General features: G+C 33.0%; 2 protein-coding genes across 2 annotated transcripts; one reads left to right on the forward strand and one right to left on the reverse strand.

The window, feature by feature from the left end:
• Nucleotides 1-8,593: 8,593 nt before the first annotated feature.
• Nucleotides 8,594-16,211, reverse strand: LOC146912398 (uncharacterized). The gene is made up of 8 exons (XM_085720471.1): nucleotides 15,958-16,211; nucleotides 15,669-15,858; nucleotides 13,129-13,223; nucleotides 12,128-12,200; nucleotides 11,441-11,658; nucleotides 10,343-10,385; nucleotides 9,643-9,893; nucleotides 8,594-9,134 (listed from the first exon to the last, which is right to left on the reverse strand). Exons 1-8 carry the CDS (start codon nucleotides 16,155-16,157, stop codon nucleotides 8,711-8,713), a joined length of 1,494 nt encoding a protein of 497 aa, XP_085576597.1. The 5' UTR covers nucleotides 16,158-16,211; the 3' UTR covers nucleotides 8,594-8,710.
• Nucleotides 16,212-23,109: 6,898 nt separating this feature from the next.
• LOC146912399 (uncharacterized) lies at nucleotides 23,110-25,198 on the forward strand. Its single transcript, XM_085720724.1, has 3 exons — nucleotides 23,110-23,116; nucleotides 23,320-23,980; nucleotides 24,975-25,198. Exons 1-2 carry the CDS (start codon nucleotides 23,110-23,112, stop codon nucleotides 23,847-23,849), a joined length of 537 nt encoding a protein of 178 aa, XP_085576850.1. The 3' UTR covers nucleotides 23,850-23,980; nucleotides 24,975-25,198.
• The last annotated feature ends 522 nt before the right edge of the window (nucleotides 25,199-25,720 follow it).

Genomic DNA, 25,720 nt, shown 5'->3' on the forward strand with positions numbered 1-25,720 from the left:
GTTATCTCTAATAAGGTTTCTTTAAAATAATCATATTTCCATAGTTTTTTTTAGAGAATATTTCCATAGTTATTTAGCATAAGAGTTGTAACAATTTAATTTTACTGGTATATACTTGAGGAGAATAATAAGCTCAGAAAATGATGTATTGAAAGCCAAATAAATTGTTACAATAATCAAAACCAAAACATACACGACTTGCCGCAAACAGTAATACAGCCATATTGTCGTTTACATTTTGTTTGTAAGCAAAAATGCATGAGAGAGTGTTTGTCGTATCTTGAAAAAAAAATTACACAAAAAATTTTTTTTTTGTTCATCAATAAATAGGTTTGATATAATCAAATTTTAAATATATCTTGCTTTTCATTGACAACATTCATTAATTTACGTGTAAAATAATTGGCAAGGTAGGTTATATTGACAAAAAGATTAAAAACTCTGGCCATTCTATTATGAATGTCACATTTGATCATGCCACATAAACTAAAAAAGAATGTCAACGAAGGTTAACTTATTTAGTAAAGAGTTAACTCATCTGTAAATTCGCAAGTTTAACTTTCGTTGAGTTTTGAGATATGTTCTGACTCTGTCTTGTGAGTTTCTGAAGTCTAACCCACGTAAACTTTTTTCTAAAAAAAATCTAAAAATCAAAGAAAGATAGTATTTCTTCAATTTTGCAAAAAAATATTCAACCAAGAATCGAACTCGAACTCTCTTGAACGATTATTCGTTTAGCTTATTAAGCCCCTTAACATCAATCATTTGATTAAAATTTGTTTGTATGTTAAGCCAAATTATATGTAGTTTATATGCATTTAATGGATTAGCACTTGCAAAACTACAATCCTGCATAGCAATGCTTTAGGATATTAGGTTAGGAGAAATCAAGAACTATTAAAACCAGAAGTTTAATTGGGCAAATTTGGAAATATTATTATTATTCTCTTTTTATCAACTTCTTAATATGTACAGTTGAAAAATGAAATGTGACTGTTATTGTGGAACGACAGGAGTATACATTTTACTAAATTAATCTTATCAAGTTTTTATGTATTAAGTCCCTCAAAAAAAAAAAAATATATGTATTATTAGTTAGTAGATACATTTAAAAAATTATTAATATCACATTAAAATTTGATAATAAAACTTATTAATTCTTTTTTTAAGTTAAGAATTAAAAACATATGAAGGGAATAGTATATTCTACTGTCATTACAGTTTCTTGGATTAATCGTTGTACTGTAATCTTGCAGGCCAGAAGTATATTGCTTCTCCATCGGTATCTCAAATGAATGGGGTTTCCCACTTTATCATACATAATATATACTCATGCATATTGTTCATTTATTACTAGACAGCTGGGAACTTGTCATATTTTTTTCATTTTAAATTTTTTCATGTTTATGATCTTGTTGATGCCAAGAGTGCTAATCTATAGAGAGAAAAAAAGAAGATAGAAATTACTCAAGAACACATAGATGATATGATAAAAGGTCTTTTTGAGTTTAATAAGAGGTTTTAGGTATAAATCGGGAAATACTTGTGTGACATTAATGTCACGGTGACATTAAATCTGGACCACACATTGGGTGACATTAGATGTGTTGTGTGGCCCAGATGCAATGACAATGACAATGTGTGGCCCAGATGCAATGGCACGGTGACATTAATGTCACCAAAGTGCACCCGTATAAATCCTACTCTAAAAATGCAAATTTTTAAAAGAGTTTTGTCACTCATTGTAGTCTTATCCGACTCGATGAATTAATCTCTATAGGTAAGCATTGTTCTGCAGCATTATAGGGAATGTTTGGATCGACTTATTTTTGAGAGCTTTTATTTATTTATTAATCATAAACTTTTCAAGGTAGTTATGAAAAGAAAGAAAAAACTTACAAAGATACAATTTTTGTTAATAAGAACTTGTGAATAAAACATAAAGCTTATTTATTCGTATAAGCTATTTTTCATAAGATCAAAGAAAAATCAATCAAACGGGTCCTTAGATAAAGTTTGGTTGTTTTTTTTTTTTTTGAGAGAAGATAAAGTTTGGTTGTTGTTGTTGTTATAAATACTAAAAAATTTATTATACGATAAAAACTAAGAATAAATGGAAAAAATTCATAAATCAAGTACAAAGACACAAGTAAACTAAAATGTTACGCGCGTTGAATTGAAATGACCTTGACACACCGAAAATTAACAATGTGAAAGGTTGAAGGAAGTGTATCGAACATCACTATTACTTTTTCACACTCAGGAAGCTCCAAGTCACTAAGTATCAAAACTATCATGTTATTTTTTTTTTTATCCTCGAATATTTTGCTTGTCGCAAGCTTAGCAAATTCAAGGGACTGAAGGAGGATGAGCTTTGTTCATGTTTGTTGATGTATATTTCACTTCTACCCTATTTTGTTGAACCGTCAAATATGCTTTGTCTGCCTCTTTTGTTCTTTGTCCCACCTTGAATAGGGATGTTTGTTCTTTTCACATTAATTAATTGTAAGTACAAAATTTTAGGTGGATGGGTTGGCCTATTTTGTTTCTTTTTTACTTCTGTAACGCATTGGATTTTGATCCAAGACATTACGCCAATTTTTTTTTAAGTTATATCTTTTTTTGTAAATAATATATACTTATTTAATTAGACTAAAAAAGTTTCACTAAATATAATAAACTCAAAAAATTATTTTAAACTACTATATAACAAAACCCATATTTTTCCCGTGTGCTTCAATAATTCAAACACCATCAACCTTGAAAAATCTTCGTTGATATCTAAAATGTTGTTTGTAAGGGGTCATATTCATAAATCACAAAATATAATCATGTAGACATAAAAGTACAAGATACGGAGAATCGTAAAATACTCACCACCCAAAAGTTAAATTTTCAATACAAATAAAATAAATAAAATTTTGAGACCATGATCCGGATATCACCCCGTTGACATAATAATTTAATCGTCCGATTTGATATTTAAAAATAAATCGTCCCATTTAACACTTAATAATAAACCACCACATTTGACTCTTGATACTAAATCGTCTTATTTGACACTTGAAATGTACATTCTTTTAAACCATTGTTCATTTGACACTTGAAATATACGTTCTTTTAAATTATCACTACTTTTACCAAATTGATTAAAAATTCCAACTTTCTTTCAAAACTTTCATCAACCATAATGTCCACAAAAATGAGACTTTTTCACACCATATATGAAATACCACAAAAATTATTTTCTATCTTTTTATTTATATTAAAGTTTACTCCTTTTATTTTGACAAGGAATCTACTACCGACTTATGCTATGATTCCATGACTACTAATACTGCCATTACTTTGATTGTTTTTCAATTGATAATAGCAAAATGTTAGTCCCGCCATTTACTCTCACAAACAATGGTTCAAAAACTTCAAGGGAACAAATTATGATATGAAAAATGTTAGCGAAGGTTTTAAAATGGTTAGATTTTTTTTAATTCATCTGATCAATACATTAAAAATTGAAATATTTGACTTTTTAAAAAATATTTTTTTTTCAATCTTTAAAGAGCGTCCCAGACACTCGTTAACAAGACCCTTATGATAGTAGGAATAAATAAGAATAGACAAAGGAACGGACAAGGGAATAGGAAAGGTAAATGGAGAGGTTGGTTGGAGACTCACACAAAAATAGCTTATGGTTAGGCATTGATTGAATGACAAAATGAAAGAATAATCTACGATCTTACCTTTCACACAAAAATGGCATGAATGGATGGATGAACAAGAGGTTATGACAAAGATGGTGGCGTGAGTATGATGATTAATAGAGAGATAGAGAGGAAGTGTGATAGTGAAATGAATTTGAAAACTCGAAAGGGAAGTTAATTTTTTTCCGGCTAAATTAATCCAATGGTCCCTCAACTAATTACCAGTTTTCATTTTGGTCCCATAAGTCCTAAAATCATCAATTTAGTCCCTCAACTTTTGCTCCGTTTTCAATTTCGTCCCCTCCGTCAGTCTTTTAATGTTCAAAATTCTTGATTTAATTTTAACCATTTGATTGCATGTCCATTGTATTTATAGTGAACCGTCGGCACCTGATTTTTTTTCCAGCTTTCATCATCCTCTCTCTCATTCTCATCCTCATCCTCATCTCTTCGTCCACCTTCATACCTCTTCATACCCCGAAAATAAAAAAATAAAAAGTTCAAATTCATTTTTTCAAAAACTCAATCTTCTTAATCTCTTATTCTATCAAACTCCAATTATCATATAACTCCAAATTTCAACTACAATGTCACATAATCAGAAACTCTCCACAAAAATTTCAATTCCAATTTCTAAACATGATTTTCAATTCCAATTTCTACATTCATATAAACAAATCCAGAAAAATAAAAAAATAAAAAACTGGATCTTTTACTGATAATGAAAGTAGCGAAGTTTATATAGGAGAATCTCAACATCATATTTACCCAAAAACAAGTTTCAGCAAAAGCTCCATAGAAACAAATCAATCATGAGTTCCTTCACCTCTTTACCAAACAGCAAGAATTTTCCATTCTGAATCTTGGTACAGATTCACTACCGTCCCAAACAACACCTACATGATATGTTTCCATTTCCTTTCATTCTCTTCACCAATTAACCTTTCCACTGCAAAATTCAACATTTCCGTTCCCGATTTCCTTCTGTTAACTAATTTCGACGCTAAAAACACCACCAACTCTCCTTTAGTAAAAGAGTATTACGTTAAAATCATCAGAAAAAGATTCACAATCGACAGGCTTCTGTTTCTTCTCATCACCGGACGACGCCGTCGCCGTCGCCGTCGTCGGATCTCATGTCGGCGCTCTCTTTGGCCGCTCCTCCGACGGGAAAGAAGGGTTGCGAGAGGGGAAATAAGGGTTGGGGAGAATAAGGGTTTGATATGGTTTGAGTTTGACAGGATGAAGTTGAGAGAGAGGAATTAAAGTGTTTGATTTTTAATGGTTTTATGAGTTTGCTGAGATTCTGGGTTTGATGAACTATGAAGATGGATGAAGAAGATGAAGAAATAAAAGGAAGAAGAGAATAAAAGGAAAGAGAAACCATGTGTTTGTGGTCCATTATAAGATCTAATGATCTTGAATGATCTGAGGGTCTTTTTTGTTTAAAAATTATCAAGGGCTAAAATTAAATAAATTAATAAGGTGTATGGTGGATCACTTACCATATTGATGCACCTTAAACATTTAATGTTAAAATTAACGGAAGAGGACTAATATGACTGACGGAGCAAACGTTAAAGGACCAAATTGATGATTTTAGGACTTATGAGACCAAAATGAAAACCAGGAATTAGTTGAGGGACCATAGGATTATTTTAGCCTTTTTTTCCTCTCTATTCATAATATATTAATAAAGAAAATTAAAGGTATAGCTATGTTGGACCAAAATCAAAAGACTTTATAATGGATTTTCAATTTTAAAGGCAATTAAAGAGGAAATTAGTTCAACAAGTATGAAGCTAACAAGGCGAGATCAAATGTTAAAAGAAAAAGAGATGGGACATGCATATGCACTAAAATGAGAAAAAGGTTCATTGTTCTTTTCAAATCATAGTATGGAGTTAAAGCATTCAATTGATTTTAAGGGACTTAAAATCATATAAAAAGATGAGATATTAGTGTGGGAAGAAATAAAAGTGAGGTATGCATGAGACTTAATTAATGGGCTGGTGTATTTTATTTTTATTGATAACAAGTTAGCATGACCTTCACACAAAATCAAAGGATGAAATGTGTGGGGCAAGTAGTTGGGATCATCAAGCATTAGTTAGGCACTTAATAGGAGAGCAACCAACGGCATGTATCTCATAATGGAGCAAATCATGGAGAATCGTGTGAGAGAATTTCTCATGATCTATAGTCATCAATTTTAACTTTGGAGTGGCTTAAATGTGATTGAATAAAAGAAAATCCATGTTTTACGTGAGATTATTATGTAACATACAATGAGAGATATGACTTAGTCAAACTTTTTTTTTTTTTTTTTGAGAAAATGACTTAGTCAAACTTGACTTGGCACCTTTCCAAAGATACAATTAGTTACTAAAAACTTCTTTCAAAATAAATTATGATCATGCTAACCGATGTATCAGAGGACTTTTTTTAGTATCTTCGGAGGTACCGGTTAGCATTTCCCATTAAATAATTAACATGATAATAAATTATCAAGTGATTAAATATAAAATAGATTCATCAATAAGAATAACTCATCAAAATATTTATGGAGTGTTGAGAATAATTGTAACTATTTTAACATTTTCCCACTGGTTTGATTAATTAAATAAATAAATCAAGAAAATTATTAAAAATTAGATGTATAAATATTGGGGCGTTAAAACTCTGGTGCTTTTTTCGTATGGTTGAAAATTTGATCCTTTTATGTTCTTTGTGATTGGTGTTTATTTGATTTCCAATGAAAATTAGAGGACCATTTTGAATTTATAGGTGAAGCTAAAAAAGATGCATCAAGGAGGAAAAAAGAGGATCCATTTTAGCAAACTATATTCATTTTCTTGTTTCAAATCATCATTTAGAGATGGTCATTCACAAATTGGGCAAAAAGGGTATTAAAGAGTTGTTTATTGCAATGATCCTGATAGCATTGAAGCAATTCAAAAAAATTGTAGTATATACTCAATTGGTTTAATCATGTCTTTATGAGTTTGCAGTTGTGGCTTCGAAGTAGAAAGTTATGAGTGGGTAGTATTGCTGATGTGATTTGTTGGTACTTATGCAGTTTTCAATGTTAATTATTTTGTATGGTGGAATCAAGCTTTTATTAAGAATATTAATTATGATCTAATAACTTAAAAGGTGTAAGTGGTACAGAAAAAACTTAAAGGACGAACTTGTTATAATTAAATAATTTAAGGGAAATGCTAACCGATGTCCCGGAGCACTGGTTAAGGATGCTAAAAAATGAAATTATATAATAGACTAGCTTGTTACACCATTAATTATGTGCTTAATTAGTTGAGCACTGTTTAATTAAAAGTACAGGTTCCTGGATGTATTGAAAAGCTTTCCAAGGCAGGAATCAAGTTATGGGTATTGACTGGAGACAAAATGGAAACTTCAGTCAACATAGGGTTACACTTACCTCAACAAAGGCTCTTTCTGGTTTCTATTTCAACAAATTGCTATTGTTATGCTTCTGTGGTACGCGATTTAGTACAAAATACTTGTCCAATTGCAGCTACAACAACACTATAGTATTTGAACAAGCCGTTGTTTTTGCGATCCAAGATTGACAACACTTTTAACAGGTATGCTTGTAGTTTACTTAGACAAGACATGAAACAGACAGTGATCACTCTTGATACATCAGATATCCTACCATTGGAGAAACAAGGGAACATACACGACCTTGTGTGCTTTTCCCGCATTCATTTTCTCTCATTATTTTCAATCTTTGATTCAATGATTGCTTAGGCATCTCATGAATGCATCAAGAAGCAAATTGATGAGGGAAACTTGCAAATCAAGTCAACAAAAGAGAGTTCTGATAACACCTTAACAATGCCTTGGAGTACCACCTCACATTCGAGGATCAAGATGACTATTTACTCTGTGTCTGTGATATTTATCGGTTCATGAAATAGTTATATCCCCATGTCCATAATAAGTTATGAAGTTGAAAATAAATTTTTACTCAACTCAATCTACCATGTTCTTAACTCTTCTGTGATCCTCAACATGTGCTCTTAATATGTAAAATTACTAAGAAATTGAAGGATATTTTCAACTGTACATAATCAACCAAGTCACCAAAACTTATATCAGTTCAATATATGTTAGCATTATGTTCATAGTTTAATAACTATACGCTGATAGCACAGACGAGTTTTACGTACATGTAAACCCAGTTTAAACTGTTGGTGTGTGGCTATTAAACTCTTATTACAGATTAAGGAATATAATTGTGTTTCTCGTTTATTTTCTTCTTTCCTTAAATAATAACCTTAACATAGTATGGATATCAATTCCATTTTCTGGAGCGTTTGTTGTTGGTGATGTTATAGGAGAATATCAATGATAGTAAAATCATGCATCCAAATAACTGTGTTTGTGAATCTATCATGTATGTTTATAATATACATTTGTTATGTAACACGTTCATAGACTTAAACTTAGAGCCCTAAAAAATAATTTGTTTTATAATTAAAAAGTCTTTTAAAATCTCAATTCAATACACCCCCTTAACTTATAGGGTTACCCCATGCATATAATTACATTGACTTCTGCTTCAATACTAAATTTTTGGATTCAGTACTTTGACATGTTAGTTTCCAATCCTGACACATGTTAGTTTCCAATCCTAAAACATACGAATGCATTGAATTATGTCATTTTCTCAAAATTTTACCAATGTTAGGGTTGATGTGTATCGTGTTTGTGCTTCTAGACATAAACCACCCTAAGTGCCTTGTTGGAAACTTCCACACACCCCTTCCAATTTACACATCTCAAAAGAACATATGTAGTTTTGCGGACAAAATATGCCGTCCAAAAGTACACTTCAGAAAACATTTCATAGTTTTCCAGAAAGGTGAAGAAATAAATTGCTCTCTATATAATTTAGGTCAAACATAAATACAAGAATGCCATATAAACCAAGTGAAAGATATAAGTTGATATATATACGAGCTATCAAGATTATTCACATGTCATTCATCACTATCACTATCACCATCACCGTCACCATCACTATCAGACTGAGAACCCCAAAATTTTGAAGATGGTTCATTTTCTAGTTTGGTAACAGGAATTGTAGCATTATCGAAGTCCCTAAAGCTAAAAACACCCCAATCATCATTATAATTACTAGCAGTGACAATTCTACAGCCATCTACAACCATGTCATCACAGAAAGAACCACCAATGTCTTCCTCATCAAAACAAAGAAAGGAATTTGTTTGTTCACCAGTCTCAACTTCCCATGCATTTACATAAGCATCATCAGGTCCACCAGTAACTATTTTGTATGAATCCATGTGCAAACGAGTTACTGGTCCGGAATGCCCGTCTAACTCGGCTATCGGTACTGGCTTTAATGGCTCTTGATTTTTCCTAATATCCCAAAGCATTGCCCTGCAGCATTATAGTTTTGGTAAATATTGATCCATTAAATGCATATAAACTACAATATAATTTGGCTTAAAAAAACAAACTAAGCTTAGCATAACATGATATTTCATTCAAATAAAGCCATTTTTCTTATCTCTAACACAGTAAAAACAAGTAATGGGCCAAGACCAATTCAAAACTCCTGTGTTTCTATATGCTTGTCTTTTAAGGTTGTTTAGCACAAATCAAGAAATAACTTTAACTAATAAGTCGATGTCAAATATACCCTACCTAGAAGTGGTTCACTCATTCATTTACTCTCACTTTATTCATTTTTGTAAAATAATTGAGAAGGTGATGGATTGATGGTATAATCGACAAAAAAGTAGTTAATGTAACCTTAAAATTTGAAAACAGCAAATAAATAGGAACAAATATGTCCTAAAAAATCGACAATTCGAAAGGAACAGAGGGAGTAATCTATATGGTTAGCATGACAGCAATAATTAAGTTGCATCCCAAACAGTCATACCTGCCATCACCACCTGTGCCAATTAAAGATTTTGAGGGGACTACGCCAAATGAATACAGTTTTGATTGATGGACGGCTGCTGTGATAACTTTCTGCATTGTCCTTAAATCAATTGCAGTGACAGAGGAACCAGCTGCCACATACACCAATGATTCATGGCATTGCATGTTTACAGTTGTGCCACGAACATTAGTCATTCCCACACAGGACGAGCGACCCGATGATGATGTAGTTGTATCCCAAACCCTTACCTATTATAGCAAAATAAAATGCTTCAATTATGGTGCTTAAATATAACAGAAGCATTGAAACGGAAGAAAGTCCATGTCAAGAATTTGATGCCAAAAATTATATGTCCTACTAATCGTAGAGTATGTGGATAATACTGCTGGAAAGATATAAATGTTCAATTCATCAACATAGTAATTAGCACGTAAAGATAAAACACTCTAGAGCTAGATTAGTTTCCACAGCTCAACTAGGAAAACTATTATAGTTATTTATGATGAATTCGAAGACCTTTTTTAATTATGAGAGATACCACTTAGAGATAATTTGTTGACTATTTCTTATAAATACTCAACAAATTTATCCCACGATCAAATCATTAACAAAGAATAAACAGAAAAAAATCATAAATCAAGTACATAGACAAGTAAACTAACATGACAACATAAAAGACAGGAATTCAAGAGAGAACCTTAGAATCTGTTGAGATAGTCACCAAAAGCGAAGTTTTGTGCCTGAAAAATGAGAACATGAAGAATCAATCATCATGGTTGAAGGATATGATGACTACTGACTAGTACTTGCGTCAAATGATAGGAGTAATGGTGCACAAACACTTGACACATGTTAAACATGCATAACATCTCATTGACATATTATATTATATAAAACATACCAAACACAATTGGTTAAGAAAATTACTTTCTATTTTCTTTGTAGTGCTGATATGTGATACTAATGAGCGAATAATAGCATTCAATGTAAACTAATATACATAATTCTTTTCAAAATAAACTCATTTACTTTATAAAATAGGTAAAATTCCAGTCAAATATATCTCTACAAGAAAAATCATGACAAACAAGCGTAAAATGAAATACGATAAATTCCACTTAACATTTCAACATGAGATCATTCTTGTTAAATTATCGAGTTAACTCTTGATCTCATGGAATTTAACGATCTTAAGACGCATAAATATGTTGCCTTATCTGGAATGTTACGAAACATCCAGAGATTCAACTGATTAAACTGTCCAGTGTGCTAAACTAACTTATGGATTGTTTAACGAACAGTAACACATATGTGAATGGCCATCAGAAAACTTCGCTAATCTCTGAAACATGAATATATAGTTTGCATGTCACATAGTCGGAAAGAATTTGTTGTGATAATCTTACCCCATTTACTATGGTGATCATTCCTGAAATACCTTCAATTAATTAGAGATTAATATCTCAATAACAATTTATTCTCATGAAACAAAATCCATTGAAAGGAAGTTTGGAGAACGCAATTATAATTTAAATTACATCTAGAAAATTAAATGAAAATATCTGATTTATTTAAAAGGTGTGAGGTAGTTTTTTTGTTTACATTTGAGATAAAAGCGAGTAAGTAAAATCATAAGTTTAAAATGTATAGACACTATCCAGTCAAAACATAACCAGCCAGATGAAATCGAAACAGAAAAGAATATTGCAATTTGTTCCCCTAAATGCTACCTATCATTTCAATATCCTAGCATGTCATTGGTGAAAGAAAGTAACAGTGTAAGGCGAATTCATACCCGGAAACTGACAAAAAGTTTACAGGTTTTTCATGTCCATAGAGTGTAGCCTTCAAAGCACTTTTCACTCTTTTTCCATTTGTGCTAAGGGACCATAGTCGGACAGTGCCATCTTCTCCTCCACTTGCCAAGACTTTGCTGCCATCTTCTCCCAATAATTTATTTGATAGTGACAACACTGGACCATTGTGACCTTTCAAGCTTCGCAGATTAGAACCCTACAAAGGAAGGATGAAGAAACACTGAACATAAAATAACACATGACATAAACAGTATCATGCATAAGCATAAGTGAATGAACCCACCAATCTTAAAAATGCATTTTCTTTTCTGTTTTAGTTTTGTTTGTTAGGTAGAATCTTTAACACACTTGAAATGCAACACAAGCAGTAAAAAATTAAATTCTAACATAAAACAAATTCAGGTTTTTTTTTTTAATTTCGTTTGATCCTACAAAGAAAAAGGGATCTTTTCTACATATAGCGTAAAAATATCCCATCATGCCCCTTCTCTACCAAGCATTAAAATGTGAAAATTATAGTATTTCCGTCACCCCAATTTTCACTCACCACCTGTCTACTTTCCACCTTTTCTACTAAGAAAATGCTAAATATGCTGGTGAACATGATTATGAATGTGTATATAAACATGAGGGTCCCGTACAATTTTGCTTTAACTAAGCTATACCTTCGACCACAGTTGAATGGTGCGATCACAGCTTGAGGTAACCAAAACATTTTGCTCTGCCAGGGAAAACAGCCTGCAGTTTGATTATTTAATTCAGAAGATGAAGCAAACCCATGAAATTTATAGTTTGTAGGTGGAAAATATATTTGACTTTCGAAACACAACAACAGATAAAAATTCTAGGAATGATAGTAGCAATACTAGCATTACAAGCAATACTAGTGTTGTCAAAGATTGGCTATAGCGTAGCAGAATTTGAACAAACGCTATTATTCCACAATAAGCGATTGAGTGCAGTGTTGTCAAATATCATAGGAGAAATTGAACAAACCCCTATTTTCTGCAATCTTCAATTGAAAATGTTGCCTCATACAATTAACTTTCAGCTCCGATTTTACAAAATAAATGTAATTCATAATTATATGGCCAGAAAATATATTTCTTTTGGGCATTGAAAAAATAAATTAAATATAGTTTATACATATTTACAACAACATGGGCAGCCATTTACTTCGCTGACAAAAGACTGAATTTCATCTCACCTTAAGGTTCTACTTCAGCAACCTAGAACTTCAAATGACAGTTTTCAAGGATCAAAACAATTGACCTAATCACTACCACTAGATGTATATGTATCCAATGTTTTAACAATCTAATAGAAAATCAGCATTACCAGAAAGCTTGATGTGTATTGTTAAGTTTCAAGGCTCTAACCAATTGGTTCCAAGTCATTAATTTCATGTGGTGCAACGGGTTATTTTCTCCATTGGCACATTGATAAATAGTTACACATAGGAAGAAAGTAACAAAATTTGGTTTCAGCAAGTGTGTTACCTTTTGTTAAAATCAGAAAGTAAGGTTAAAGTACGTTTCAAAATTAAGTAATAAACATCTGGAGCATTATATGTCCATTCAAATTATTTTATGAATCAAATACAGCAGCACATTATTTAGCAAATGATTCGCAATCAATGAGAGAGAAAAAATGCAACACAGGTTACCTCATACAAGTGATTCTTGCATTATGACCAGTCATCTTATGGACGGCAACTGAATCTTGATGATTATCGAAAATTATCATTCCTGCATCTGAGCCCTGGTCGACATTCAGTAGAGTCAATGCAAAGAGGCAAATACAAGATCACTGAAAGGGCTTATTTCATGACATATTAAAACATATAAGTAAACACTTAATTGTATGAGTAAGTTTCTAATTACGTTGCTTATAAATTAGAATAACTTTTTGAAAAAAACTTAATCAAACTGTGAGTTTAATATCTATGCGCGGAGAGAGTAAAAACTGTTTGAACGTGGGTTCAGTAATATCTCAATTCTCAGGCGGTGTCATGTCTTATTCGTAAAATACCAGCACAGATATCTACATGGTGAGATATGATTCGATGTCTCTGCAAAACATTTTTACAACATCTATGCAATCTAAATAAATCCTTAACCTATTTAGGCAAAATCAACCTAACGCATATTTGATTTGATAACCCTTTTGTTTTCATTTTTTTCATATATCACGTATCTATATTTTTACTATGAGTTCTGTTTTTAAAAAAGGCTAAAATGAAGTTTTGGTCTTCTAATTTCTCAAACTCATATTATCTCCGTAATTTATTTTTAACAAATTTGGTCCCCACATAAAATGAACCAAAAGTGTCAAAAAACATCCTCAGAATTAAGGGACTAAAAGTGAACGAATCAAGACTGAAAAATAATACATGCAGAAACTAATTTCATGAAAAGTAAAATCGAGAATCAAAATAAACTCCCTATCCCTATTTTATTTATGCTATCCTCTTTCCCCTTCATTTCCAGTTATTTTACTCAGTCTCTATTAGTAGGAGTCTGAGACCCTTCTACTATTTTGTAACTTCTTCTAGCATATACACTAGAGGATAAAAGTTCCATTACCATTTGAACTCAATAAAACATACTCACTCAATTACTTATATTATTAGCCATATTTGAATAAACTGGAGTGGATGAACAACTTAGTTAAGCGCTTATAGCATAAGGGCTTATTATATAAAGTCAAATTGTTTTCATATAAGCTATAAGAAATTTTCAGGTTCGAACAAGCTATCCTCAAGGAATTAAACTAAAAGCAGCTAATGAACATTTCATAAGTTATTTCTATAAGCTCTCCCAAATCTCACAAGTGCTTATGCCGGTAGATATATTCAAATAAATGACTCCAAACAAGATAAAAGTTCTATTTCCATTTGAACTCAATAAAATGATTAGGCCCCGTTTGAAGAAACTAGATAAACAACTTAATTAAGCACTTATAGGATAATTGGTTATATAAATGGCATACATAAGCTAATTCTACAAATAAAATAAAAAATGTAGATTCAAACTGCTTTCATATAAGCTATAAGCCATTTTTCGCAAGTTATCCTGAAGAGCTTAAGAAAATAAACTAAAAGCAGCTAATGAACATATCATAAGCTATTTCTATAAGCTCTCCAAAACTGTCTCACAAGTTTTATGAAGTGGCGGAGCTAGGAATCAAAATTCAAGGGGACCATGAACAAAGATATAATATTTATATAACATTTTGTATGTTGCAGAATGAAACACCGGTTTGACATAGTAGTTTGCTGGTTTTTTAGGCCTTTTGCTATGTTCAGTACAAAAAACACTCTAAATTCTCATTCTGTATCAAACATCAAATCTCAAATTTCATCTCTCGTTATCCTAGCTAGTAGCAAACATGTATCCACACCTTCTGCCACACAATACACTCACGCATCAGACCTTACATAGCTACTCTTTTCATGCAAAATTTGCTCAGTAACAAACCAATAATGGGAATATAAAGTAATTGACTATGTAACTCTAGAAATAAATAATAATATTTGAGGGGGACCATGACACCTGCATGCCCCCCTCTCCCTCTGCCTGTGCTTATGGCCGATAGATAAACCTTGACAATAATTGATTTTGAGTGAATTGATTCTGTAAAATTGATACCGACTAAAAGTGAGTTTTAGTTAAAGCAATTAGTGTTTTGATACATTGGTGTAAAAGTGAGATGAATATAAATTTGTGTTAGAATCAATTCTAGAATCAAAAGCTACGAATAGTAGCTTCAAGTAAAATTGCTTTTAGTCTCCAAATTTGATTTCTCAAAAAACGTCAAACATAATTTTAGAGTTTGAATTGCTTCTGGCACTTGCCAAACCTAATATTGTAGAATTTTGAAGCTAGAATTGGTAGTTCTTAGCTTACATAAATACATCCAAGCATAAATCACTTACCATTCAACTAACTTTTATCCATAATCAATTTTACGAATAAATTCACTCAAAATCAATTACCCGACCCCGCTTAAAATCAATTTTTGTTACCACGGACCCAAACATACACTTATCATCTAAACATGATAACATTAATTCTACAACTTCTAGACTCACTTTTGATCCTCCGAAATCGAAACCAATTATACGCTAAGTAACTCGAAACAGTGAATATATATATACATATATATATATATGATCATATTTAACCATTAAAAGAAGTAACGAACCTGAGAAAAGTAAACATTGTTATGATGAAGGATCAAATGGTTGAAAGGTTTAGAAGCACGTCCATCAAAATGAATTGTTCTAACAAAAGGATCACGAAACTTGAATTGATGCAAATCCGTATGTCTAGAAATGTACAGTTCCCTCGCCGGCACCAATGCCGCATCCGGTAATTCTCGATTCCAACGATTTCTGCAACAACAATAACAACATTTTTCGATTAATTCAATTGAATAATTTGAAAAATTCGAATTCAGAATTGGAATTTTGAAGAGATTTGAAAAATTCTACTTGAATAAGCGATGCCAAACGGGATCGGAATAAGCGAGGTGTTTGAGAGCGGTGGAGGACTTTGCTAAGTTGCATATGTCGTGGAGAGATAGATTTTCGGCGCAGTGAGCGATTGAATCGGAGTTTAGATCGGTAATTGTTGTTGTCGCCGGCGGAGACGGCGGTGCCGACGACGGTGACGGTGGTGGTGAAGCGGCCATTAAACCGTAAGGTTTTGAGAAGAGAGGTTTCGTTGAAGAAAGATGAATCGAAATAAAATAACTTGAGATTATTTTGAAGTAGTTTTATTATTTCAATTATTTTTTGTTTTCTAATTTAACAAATTTATTTTTTTTTGGTAATAACATGTTGCAAAGCTTCCTAAAATAAATTATTTAAATAAATTTTGTTTTTTACAAAAATCTCTAAAAGATAAAAAAATTTTGACAAGTCTAAAAGATAAATTGTTAAGTGTTTATTATTTTAATTTAATTATAATCGATAATTTTAATTTTATGTAATCATAAAAACAAAAATATGAAATAAAAAGTGGTGATGAGGTAGAGTGTTGAATGAAAAATCATTGGAAAGTATAAAAGTTGAATGAGTGTTGAATTATTAGATGGAAGAGAGAGAAAATGACGTGGAGTGTTGAGAATTGAAAAAGTGGCTATTGAGTTTTTTAACCATTGTAAATGGTCGTTTAGGAGAGGGGGTATCACTAATGTCAATGCTATTTGCAAGAAGTCGAGACAAATTTTTTCCGGTGATGGTCGAGGTTTGAACCACGACTTTACATATATTATGCATTGTTCCTATCAACTGAGCTAAGCTCACGAGGACGTCGAGGGGAATTTATCAACACTAATTGAATATTATGATGAAGTTATGAGTTTTTTTACTCCTTCGTTTTTTTAAAAGAATGAGGTCCTAGTAATATGAAATTTGATCGAGAGATAAATAGAGTTAAAAAAATGTTATTATATTTTTAAATCTTTATATTTTATTTGTTGTAAACTTTATATGATAGTGTATAATGATCTTTTTTTAGGCTCAATATATTGAGAATCAATAGTGTAAACCAAATTACTTTCGTAAAAGAAGATCAACAACACCCCAAATCTCCATAAACCTCCCCACCATACATTCATCTTCTAGCTTTCTAACTTCCAACCTACAACCCAAAACAACAATAGAAAAAACACAAATAAAATCATTATTATTCATAAGGGCCTCTAAAAAACACTCTTATTCATAAATCATAGGGTTAATTATGTTTCTAGTCCCTATAAAATAGCGACCTTGTAAGTTTAGTCCCTACTTAATTTTAATAGCATTTTTAGTCCCTATAAAAAAAAATTTACTTATAATTTTAGTCCCTGCTAAAACAAAGTTTGATTAATTATCCTTAAACTCTTAAATTTTTGAACGATTTTTTTGAGACAAGATTAGAACACTATGAAAGGTTCGTTTACTAAAATTTAGAATTTTCTGACATGAAATGAATTAAATATGAATTTTTTAAAACGACAAAAGTTAAAGATAAAAAGTAATAAAATCTGGATGTAGAAATCAAATTTTGCGATAATTTTTTGCGGACGAACTTTTAGTAATGTTCTAAACATGTCTGCAAAAAGTTGTTCAAAAATTTAAGAGTTTAAGCATAAATTAAACAAATTTGAATTGAGTAGGGACTAATACTCAGTGCAGAAAAACAAAATTAGGGACTAAAAAGGCTATTAAAATTAAGTAGGGACTAAACTTACAAGGCCGCTATTTTATAGGGACTAGAAACATAATTAAAAGGATATATAGATTCACACGTACTAGCTTCAGTAGCTTTATCTAGGGACATTGTTATTTAAACAAGCTATGTGAGTCAATTTAAATGCACAACTTCATTATTTTATAATATAAATATTCTTCGTTATGCTCTTCTGATTGTGTTGATTTCTTTCCACTTAATGAAGCAAGTCTAAAGTAGAGTTAGTAGTGCTCTACCATGTATCCACCCTTTTCTTTTCTTTTTTATTTGCCTTTAAAGAAAAGCAAATTCTGTTTTTCTTTAAAGGACAAATAAAGAGTTGATTTCATTGAGTGTACAAAAGCTTACAAATTAACTTATATAGGAAACTCTAAAATGAATACAAGAGAGAAAAGATAAATGTATCTTTAAGTTTAACTAATTGTAAGTTAAACTAACTGAGCTATAAAACAGATTTTCTAACAAATTCTCAACAAAATAATAGCAGTGGATTTATCTGATAATAACAATTGTGCATGTTCTAGTTAACTTTATTCTATTGCTCAAAAGGTTTTTATTAACCACAACAACAACAATCAAAATTTATTTCATTAAATAGGATCGACTACATATACCAAATTATGTCGTAAATTTATTTCAGACGAAACCTTCTTGTGCATGCAATGTTTTTTATCTTTATAATCATGACATTACTCTTAACGTACTTTCTCCTAAAATCAAGGTGTTGGGGAAATTGGTTTCAAACTTTCAATAATATGTAAAATAACATATTTCTTTCATATAGGCCTCTAAAGATTTAACATCATATTGTTTAGGCTCAACCAGGAAGTCTCATTTGACATTTTTGATGCTTCCACTAACCAACTAATGACTCAACTAGCTAGTTCATCTTTAGACTATATAAGTTGTATTGACTCATAGCATGTTATCAAATAAGATTAACTACATAAATTAATTTTATTTCTAGTGTTATCATAGCATATTATTGAATAAGATTAACTACATAAAACTTTAAAATAGTATTGAACGTATCTTTGTGATGATATAAAATTAAAGTGAGACCTAGTCTGTGCTTTAAAGAATTGTGGATGATTTATGACTAATGAAAGCTAGTCACATGTAATTCATAAACACACAAGGTACATTTTACTTACAAGGTAAGTTTTGTCCCACTTTTCAAACTCATTCACATGGTTCATTTTTGTCAGATATGTTGAATAAATTACCTACAATTATTTAAGAGCAATTTAGAAGAAAAAAAACCCAAAAGTAAAAATGATATATACTCAATCAAGCAATAAGGTTCAAATGGTTAATAAATTTCATAAATGATAAATTGTTCACGAGAGTCTTGTTTGATTCGTGTGTAAAACAATTATTGGTCAATGTTTTGCTTACCTCCCAACTGAATTTTGCGTTATCATGATCTCCTTCCTCAAGATCGGATCGTTAAAGAAAAAAATAAATAATGATATACACTCTTGACTCTTGAACTTTATAATATTGCATGCCAATAACATCCAAGTACAGGGCCGTCCCTGAGGGGGTGCAAACAGCTCAAACGAGCTGGGCCTCCCTCAAGGATGGGCCTCAATTTTTTTTTATACCCAGTAGTAGTAATAGTATCCTCCAATAAAAAAAATGAGTATTGCTTTTTAGGCCCCCTTAATATCTCCATTCCAGCAACTTCCATTCCAATCATAGATGGCTGGAAAAGGACTTCTAGGCAACGGAACCTCTCATCCCCAATTATGATAACTTGTCCATTAGGAAGTTCATAGTTTTCCTCAATTGAAGAACTTCTCTTTGCAGTCTCAAGCTCTTGTTCATAATCCAAGGCAACAAGAACAGAGGTGGTGAACAAGAAGCATTAGTGTTGCCACATTATCTACTCTAGATAATTATCACCAAATTGACCTCTTAATAATCTTACATGTCTAACCTCACCAAATATACAATACGAAGAGTTGATTGATGAATTTGCTTCAGTAAATACGCGTAGGAAGTCTTGTTTTGGTGCGAATGAAGACTCTTTTTGAAGGTATTCGCCTAAACTCGTTTTATATTATCTATTGCTCTTTTAAAAAAAAATATGTTTTGATTTTATCACTGGCCTCTTTTCATTCCCTGAGCCGAGCCTCCGAATTCTCTGGGACGGCCCTGTATAGTACTATAAGATAAGATTATAAAGTACAACATATTGTATATAGTAGTCCAATAACCATATCATGATCAGAATCGAATCTTGTAATATAAACACTAAACATTTGTTAGGAAACCGCGTCTTCTTCAATGTTTCCTTAAAACAGGCACTAACATGTAAACTTGGAGCCAAGAGATATCATATATTGCATATCTTATTGTATATAAAATCCTAGTATACTTACGTAACACTCAAGCTAGCTATAGCCTATAAGTTTTTCTTTACAATTTTTTAAGGTAAATTGAATTCTGAATACTCACTTAGTTTAGTGAAAGTTCAAAATATAAAAAGTGTCGACAAAGTTTTTACATACTATCAACTAATAAAGTATTCACATCAAGAATTCTTATAAGATTTATATTGAATCTTTATCAATTGGATTGACTTACGTTGGCCTCTTTATAAAAGTTTTCTATTGATATATTTTTATGAATTTTTTTTTTTTTCTATTTGGTTATACATGAATAATATAAGTTGAATCAAAGCGCACAAATGGAAGACTATTAAATAAAAGAACTTACGTATGATTTTTGGATAGAACAATTTTTTTATCAGTTTTATTTATCTTTCCGTTAAACTTTAGATTTTTAGACGTCCTTTCCTTGAAAAGTTGGATGGGAAATACACAAAAAATAAAAATGAAATTATAATTTGATATATTATATTATTATAATTATATTACTCCCTCCGTTTCAAAATGAGTGTCGCTTTAGCCAAAAAAAATTGTTTCAAAATGAGTGTCGCTTTTAGTTTCCAATGCAATAATAACTTTTTCTTTTCAATTGTACCCTCCAATTAATACTCTGCACATTACTTCCAAAATATTACTTTTAAAACTAAGCAATAGTTAATAAGGATAATTTGGTAAAATAACCATTCTCTAAACACATAAAACGACACTCATTTTGAAACGGATGGAGTATAATTTACTACTCCCTCCGTCCCGTTTTATCTGAGCCAGTTTGGTTTTTCACACAGATTAAGAAAAATGTATAAATAAAGGGGAAAATGAAATATATTGTATTGGGAATGATAAAAGTTGTATTAAAAATTGAAATGGCACAGTTATTTTGGGACACTTTTTTTTAGAAAATGGGTCAGATATTCCGGAACGGAGGGAGTATATATGAGCATGACTCATGAGGATGTTCAAATGTTTCCAAGAGAGCTTAATTTTGAAGTGCTAATTAAATTAAACAAAACATCTTTGTTTGGTGTCCAAGGGACCCCGTTTTCTATCAAACGCGTGCTCCAATAAATTTTTTTTTTCTTCAACGACTTAGATACATTGACTTTTTTTTCCTTCAAGTTTCACGTTAGTGTCACAGGTGTTTGTATGGAATACTATGAACCTTGTTCAAGACAATTATTTATACCTAAAAAAATGCATATGTATGTGTGTGTGTGTGTGTGTATATATATATATATATATATATATATATATATATATATATATAACTCAATATATATTTAAGGGTTAATTAAGTAAATAGTCCCTATAAATATTTAGAGTTTTGTTTTTAACCCCTACAAAATAAAATCACACTTTTTAGTCCCTATAAAATTTTCCGTCAGCATTTTTAGACACTATAAAATTTTTCCATCATCATTTTTAGTCCCTGTAAAAAAATTCTGTCAACATTTTTGGTCCCTAAAATGCTTAAGGAAAATGTCACATGGACTAAAAAGTGTGATTTTATTTTATAGGGACTAAAAACAAAACTTTGAATATTTATAGGGACCATTTACTTAATTAACCCTATATTTAATAATATAGTGGTTGGGATCCTCATAAGCTTAACTCAGTTGGTAGGGATATTGCATATTATATGCAGGGGCTGGGTTCAAACCCCGGACACCCCACTTCTCCACATTAAAATGAGTGAGTTCTAGCCACTAGAATATATTTGACAAAAAAAATGGTGGTTAGGAGTTAGAGAGTCAGAGATTTTGAAATCAAAATCAGATAAAGAAGTAAACCCGGACAAACATAAAGAGTAAACCTGAACAAACGATATTAGGAGGGAAAAAAATCTGATGGTCTTCATGTCTTTCTCTTAACTTAGATCCAATTTTTCTATCGGACAGCAGTCAGACCGGCGATGTTGTATGGTACGGAGTGTTGGACGGTTAAGAGTTAACACGAGAATCAAGTAAGTGTGTAGTTGGATGAGTAGTAAGACTATAATGATAAGATTAGGAATGACACCATTAGAGAGAGCGAGTGAGGGTAGCACCTATAGTAGAAGAGTTGGTAGAAAATAGACTTAGATGGTTTGGGCATGTAGAGAGAAGACCCGTAGATACCGCTGTAAGAAGAGTAGATCAAATGGAGGAGAGTCTAGTTAAAAGAGGTAGAGGAAGACCAAGAAAAACTATTAGAGAACCCATTAGAAAGGATTTAGAGGTCAATGAGTTAGATCTAAATTTGGTTTATGATAGAACATTATGGCGTAATTTAATCCACGTAACCGACCTCACTTAGTGGGATAAGACTTGGTTGTTGTTGCTGCTGCAACTATCATCAAACATATTGCCCTCTTTCCTAAAAAAAGAAAGAAAGAAAACTCTATTTCATTTAACTCTCTCAAGGTATTTATATATTATCATTACTTTTGCAACCCATTAAGAAGATAATTTGTTACCATTTTTTAACGTTTCATATATATGGATCATCAATTTCTCACATTTTTTTCTTGCAAATAATGGTTTGCTTTTCAAGAGGCAAATAACTCATCCAAAATTATCATATGAAGTCTTTGAGAGATTTGGAAGCATCACATGATCGAAGATCAACTTTGAAAACTCAATAACACCCTCTTTTCATTAGGGGTGCATAGAGAACAAAAATAGAAAACCTAAATTCTATCAAAACTATTTGAAGCATAATCAAGGAATATGTGAAACAAATAATAGATGAGATTTACTTTTCCCACTCTATGGCCTTCTCCCGTGCCCTATGCAAATTACCAACATGCCCTTCGGATTATATAATCCGGAACATCTATGCGTATTCCGAATTATGTAATCCGGACAATTGCGACATATAAAAGGAACTTCACCCCCCATTTTTACTGTTTTACAGTTTCACTTTCAAAACTCTCTTTCTCTCTCTACATTATCCCAAAATCCGTAAACCACATATCTGCACCAAATTTGGAGTTTCTTGCTTAAGAGGACCGCATTTCAACCATTTTCAAACATCATGGAAGGTAAGTTCGATTTCTGTACACATGCAAGGTTAATTAGTTCGATTTTTTTTGGAATTCTGGTCGGGTGCTATCCGAATTTCGTTTTTCGGAATTAATTGTTGTTGTTCGGATTTCAAAATCCAGACAAACCCAGAAAGCTTTTTTTGCTTCTGTTTTGCGATGTTTGATTATGATGTTTGATTACCCTAATTTGAATGTTACAGATGGTTCAACATCTAATACCCGACGCATAAGGGAGGCAGGGCATGCTTCCCATAGGAGAGAGCGTTCTCGACGGCTGCAGGAGGAAGGTGGTGTTCCTCCGAGGCGTCGGGGTGGTAGAGGACGTCGTGCTGATGTAGAGCCTGATGTCGAGCATCATCCGGAGCAGCAACAGTATATGGATATGGAGCAGGAGCAGGCTGATGTGGAATTGCAGAATATGGAGGAGCAGGAGCTTGAGGAGGAGCTGCAGGGTATGGACGAGGAAATGGAAGATGCCGAGCCATGGCGAAGGCGAAAGAAGAATGTGGTGGACCCTGAGCCACTAGACGACTATCCCAGTGGCCCACACCTGACTGACCTGCTGTGGAGGTACCATGTGCACGTGGCCAGGAAGGCGGCTGATGGCGTGGTATGTACTGTTAAACTCACTTTATATCTGAAACTGCCTGTTTATGTATTGTTAAATCTTACTGGTTTATTTATTGTTAAATATGTTTGTGAAGCCATGAGTTTAAACTCACTTTATTAATTTTAATTATTTGTAGTGGCGTGGAAAATTAAAATGCAACAACAACGGAAAGAAGATTGAAGTGATGCATGATGATGACACCACACCTATCATGGCTGCACGGTGGTGGGAGAACAGATTGCATGGCACATGTAACACCCACAGCTGACGAGGACAGGGGAGTGGTCGCCGGTGCACAAGGCACGACAATGAGCGGCTCCCGACAGTTTCTAGAGGAACTGAATCACATCGGAATGAGAGGGATCCTGAGGTTGTGCAGGTATTGGACTACATGGTTGAAGGAAGGCTTATAAGAATTGTTTGGTACTACCTATATCAACAAGATGCATCTTCTTTTCGGTAGCTCATTCCATAAGAACTCCACAGTTAAGCGTGCTTGACTTGGAGCAATTTTGGGATGGGTGACCTACCGGGAAGTTTCCCGGTAAGCATGCGAGTGAGGACAAAGCACGCTGAAAAGACTCGTGTTGGTTTGTGGGGTCAGTCGGCAATCCTGAAAGCAGTCTGGGATGTTACAAATGGTATCAGAGCAGACCTCTCCCAGTACGGTGTGGTTCGAGGACGAACCAAGCGGAAGCTGGTGGGCATGTAACACCCACAGCTGACGAGGACAAGGGAGTGGTCGCCGGTGCACAAGGCACGACAATGAGCGGCTCCCGACAGTTTCTAAAGGAACCGAATCACATCGGAATAAGAGGGATCCTGAGGCTGTGTAGGTATGGGACTACATGGTTGAAGGAAGGCTTATAAGAATTGTTTGGGAGTGGTCGCCGGTGCACAAGGCACGACAATGAGCGGCTCCCGACAGTTTCTAAAGGAACCGAATCACATCGGAATAAGAGGGATCCTGAGGCTGTGTAGGTATGGGACTACATGGTTGAAGGAAGGCTTATAAGAATTGTTTGGTACTACCTATATCAACAAGATGCATCTTCTTTTCGGTAGCTCATTCCATAAGAACTCCACAGTTAAGCGTGCTTGACTTGGAGCAATTTTGGGATGGGCGACCTACCGGGAAGTTTCCCGGTAAGCATGCGAGTGAGGACAAAGCACGCTGAAAAGACTCGTGTTGGTTTGTGGGGTCGGTCGGCAATCCTGAAAGCAGTCTGGGATGTTATAGCACAGGCCTTGGTTGGCTCCAGGATACGAGCTACAACATTATTGACCATGGGCTGATTTGTGCATTAGTGGAGAGGTGGCACGAGGAGACTTCCAACTTCCACCTTCCGTTTGGGGAGATGACAGTCACACTTGATGATGTGGCATCTTTGCTGCATATCCCCATTGACGGCATGCTCCTGTCCCACGGGTCCATATCACAGGACGAGGCAGTGGAATGGATGGAGGAGTACTTGGGTCTAGTACGAGTGATGCTTTTAAAGAAGTCGAGAAGACCAAAGGTGCACATTGCAGATTTAGCTACTTGGAGACGATATTCAAGGAGCATTTGAAGGAGCAGAGGGATTTGGCTGCCGAGTATGGTGTGACTGAGGAGGTGCAGAGGTTGCGGGACCAGGCTGTCCGCATATATTTGCTATATATTGGATAATTTTTAATGTTATTTGATTAATGTTTTGTTCAAAAATTATGTTGCGTTGATGATTTTATAGTTATAAGTTCGATTTACTGTTAGAACATGTCACCGACATGATATGTCTGTTTGGAAGCAAGCAAAATGCGCCAAAACAGAGGCTCAGCCAAAACAGATGGCTTCTACCTCTGTACTGATGCAATCCGGATTATATAATCCGGACAGGTTTAGCACATTCCGGATTATATAATCCGGAACCATCGTTCACCACGCCCTTTTGTTGACTTTCAACGGGGTGATTTACACGTTTCGGATTATATAATCCGGAATAATCTAACTC

This window comes from Medicago sativa, chromosome 6 (assembly GCF_051527215.1).
Source record: "Medicago sativa cultivar Bolivia chromosome 6, Bolivia_mono, whole genome shotgun sequence".
Lineage (NCBI taxonomy): Eukaryota > Viridiplantae > Streptophyta > Magnoliopsida > Fabales > Fabaceae > Medicago > Medicago sativa.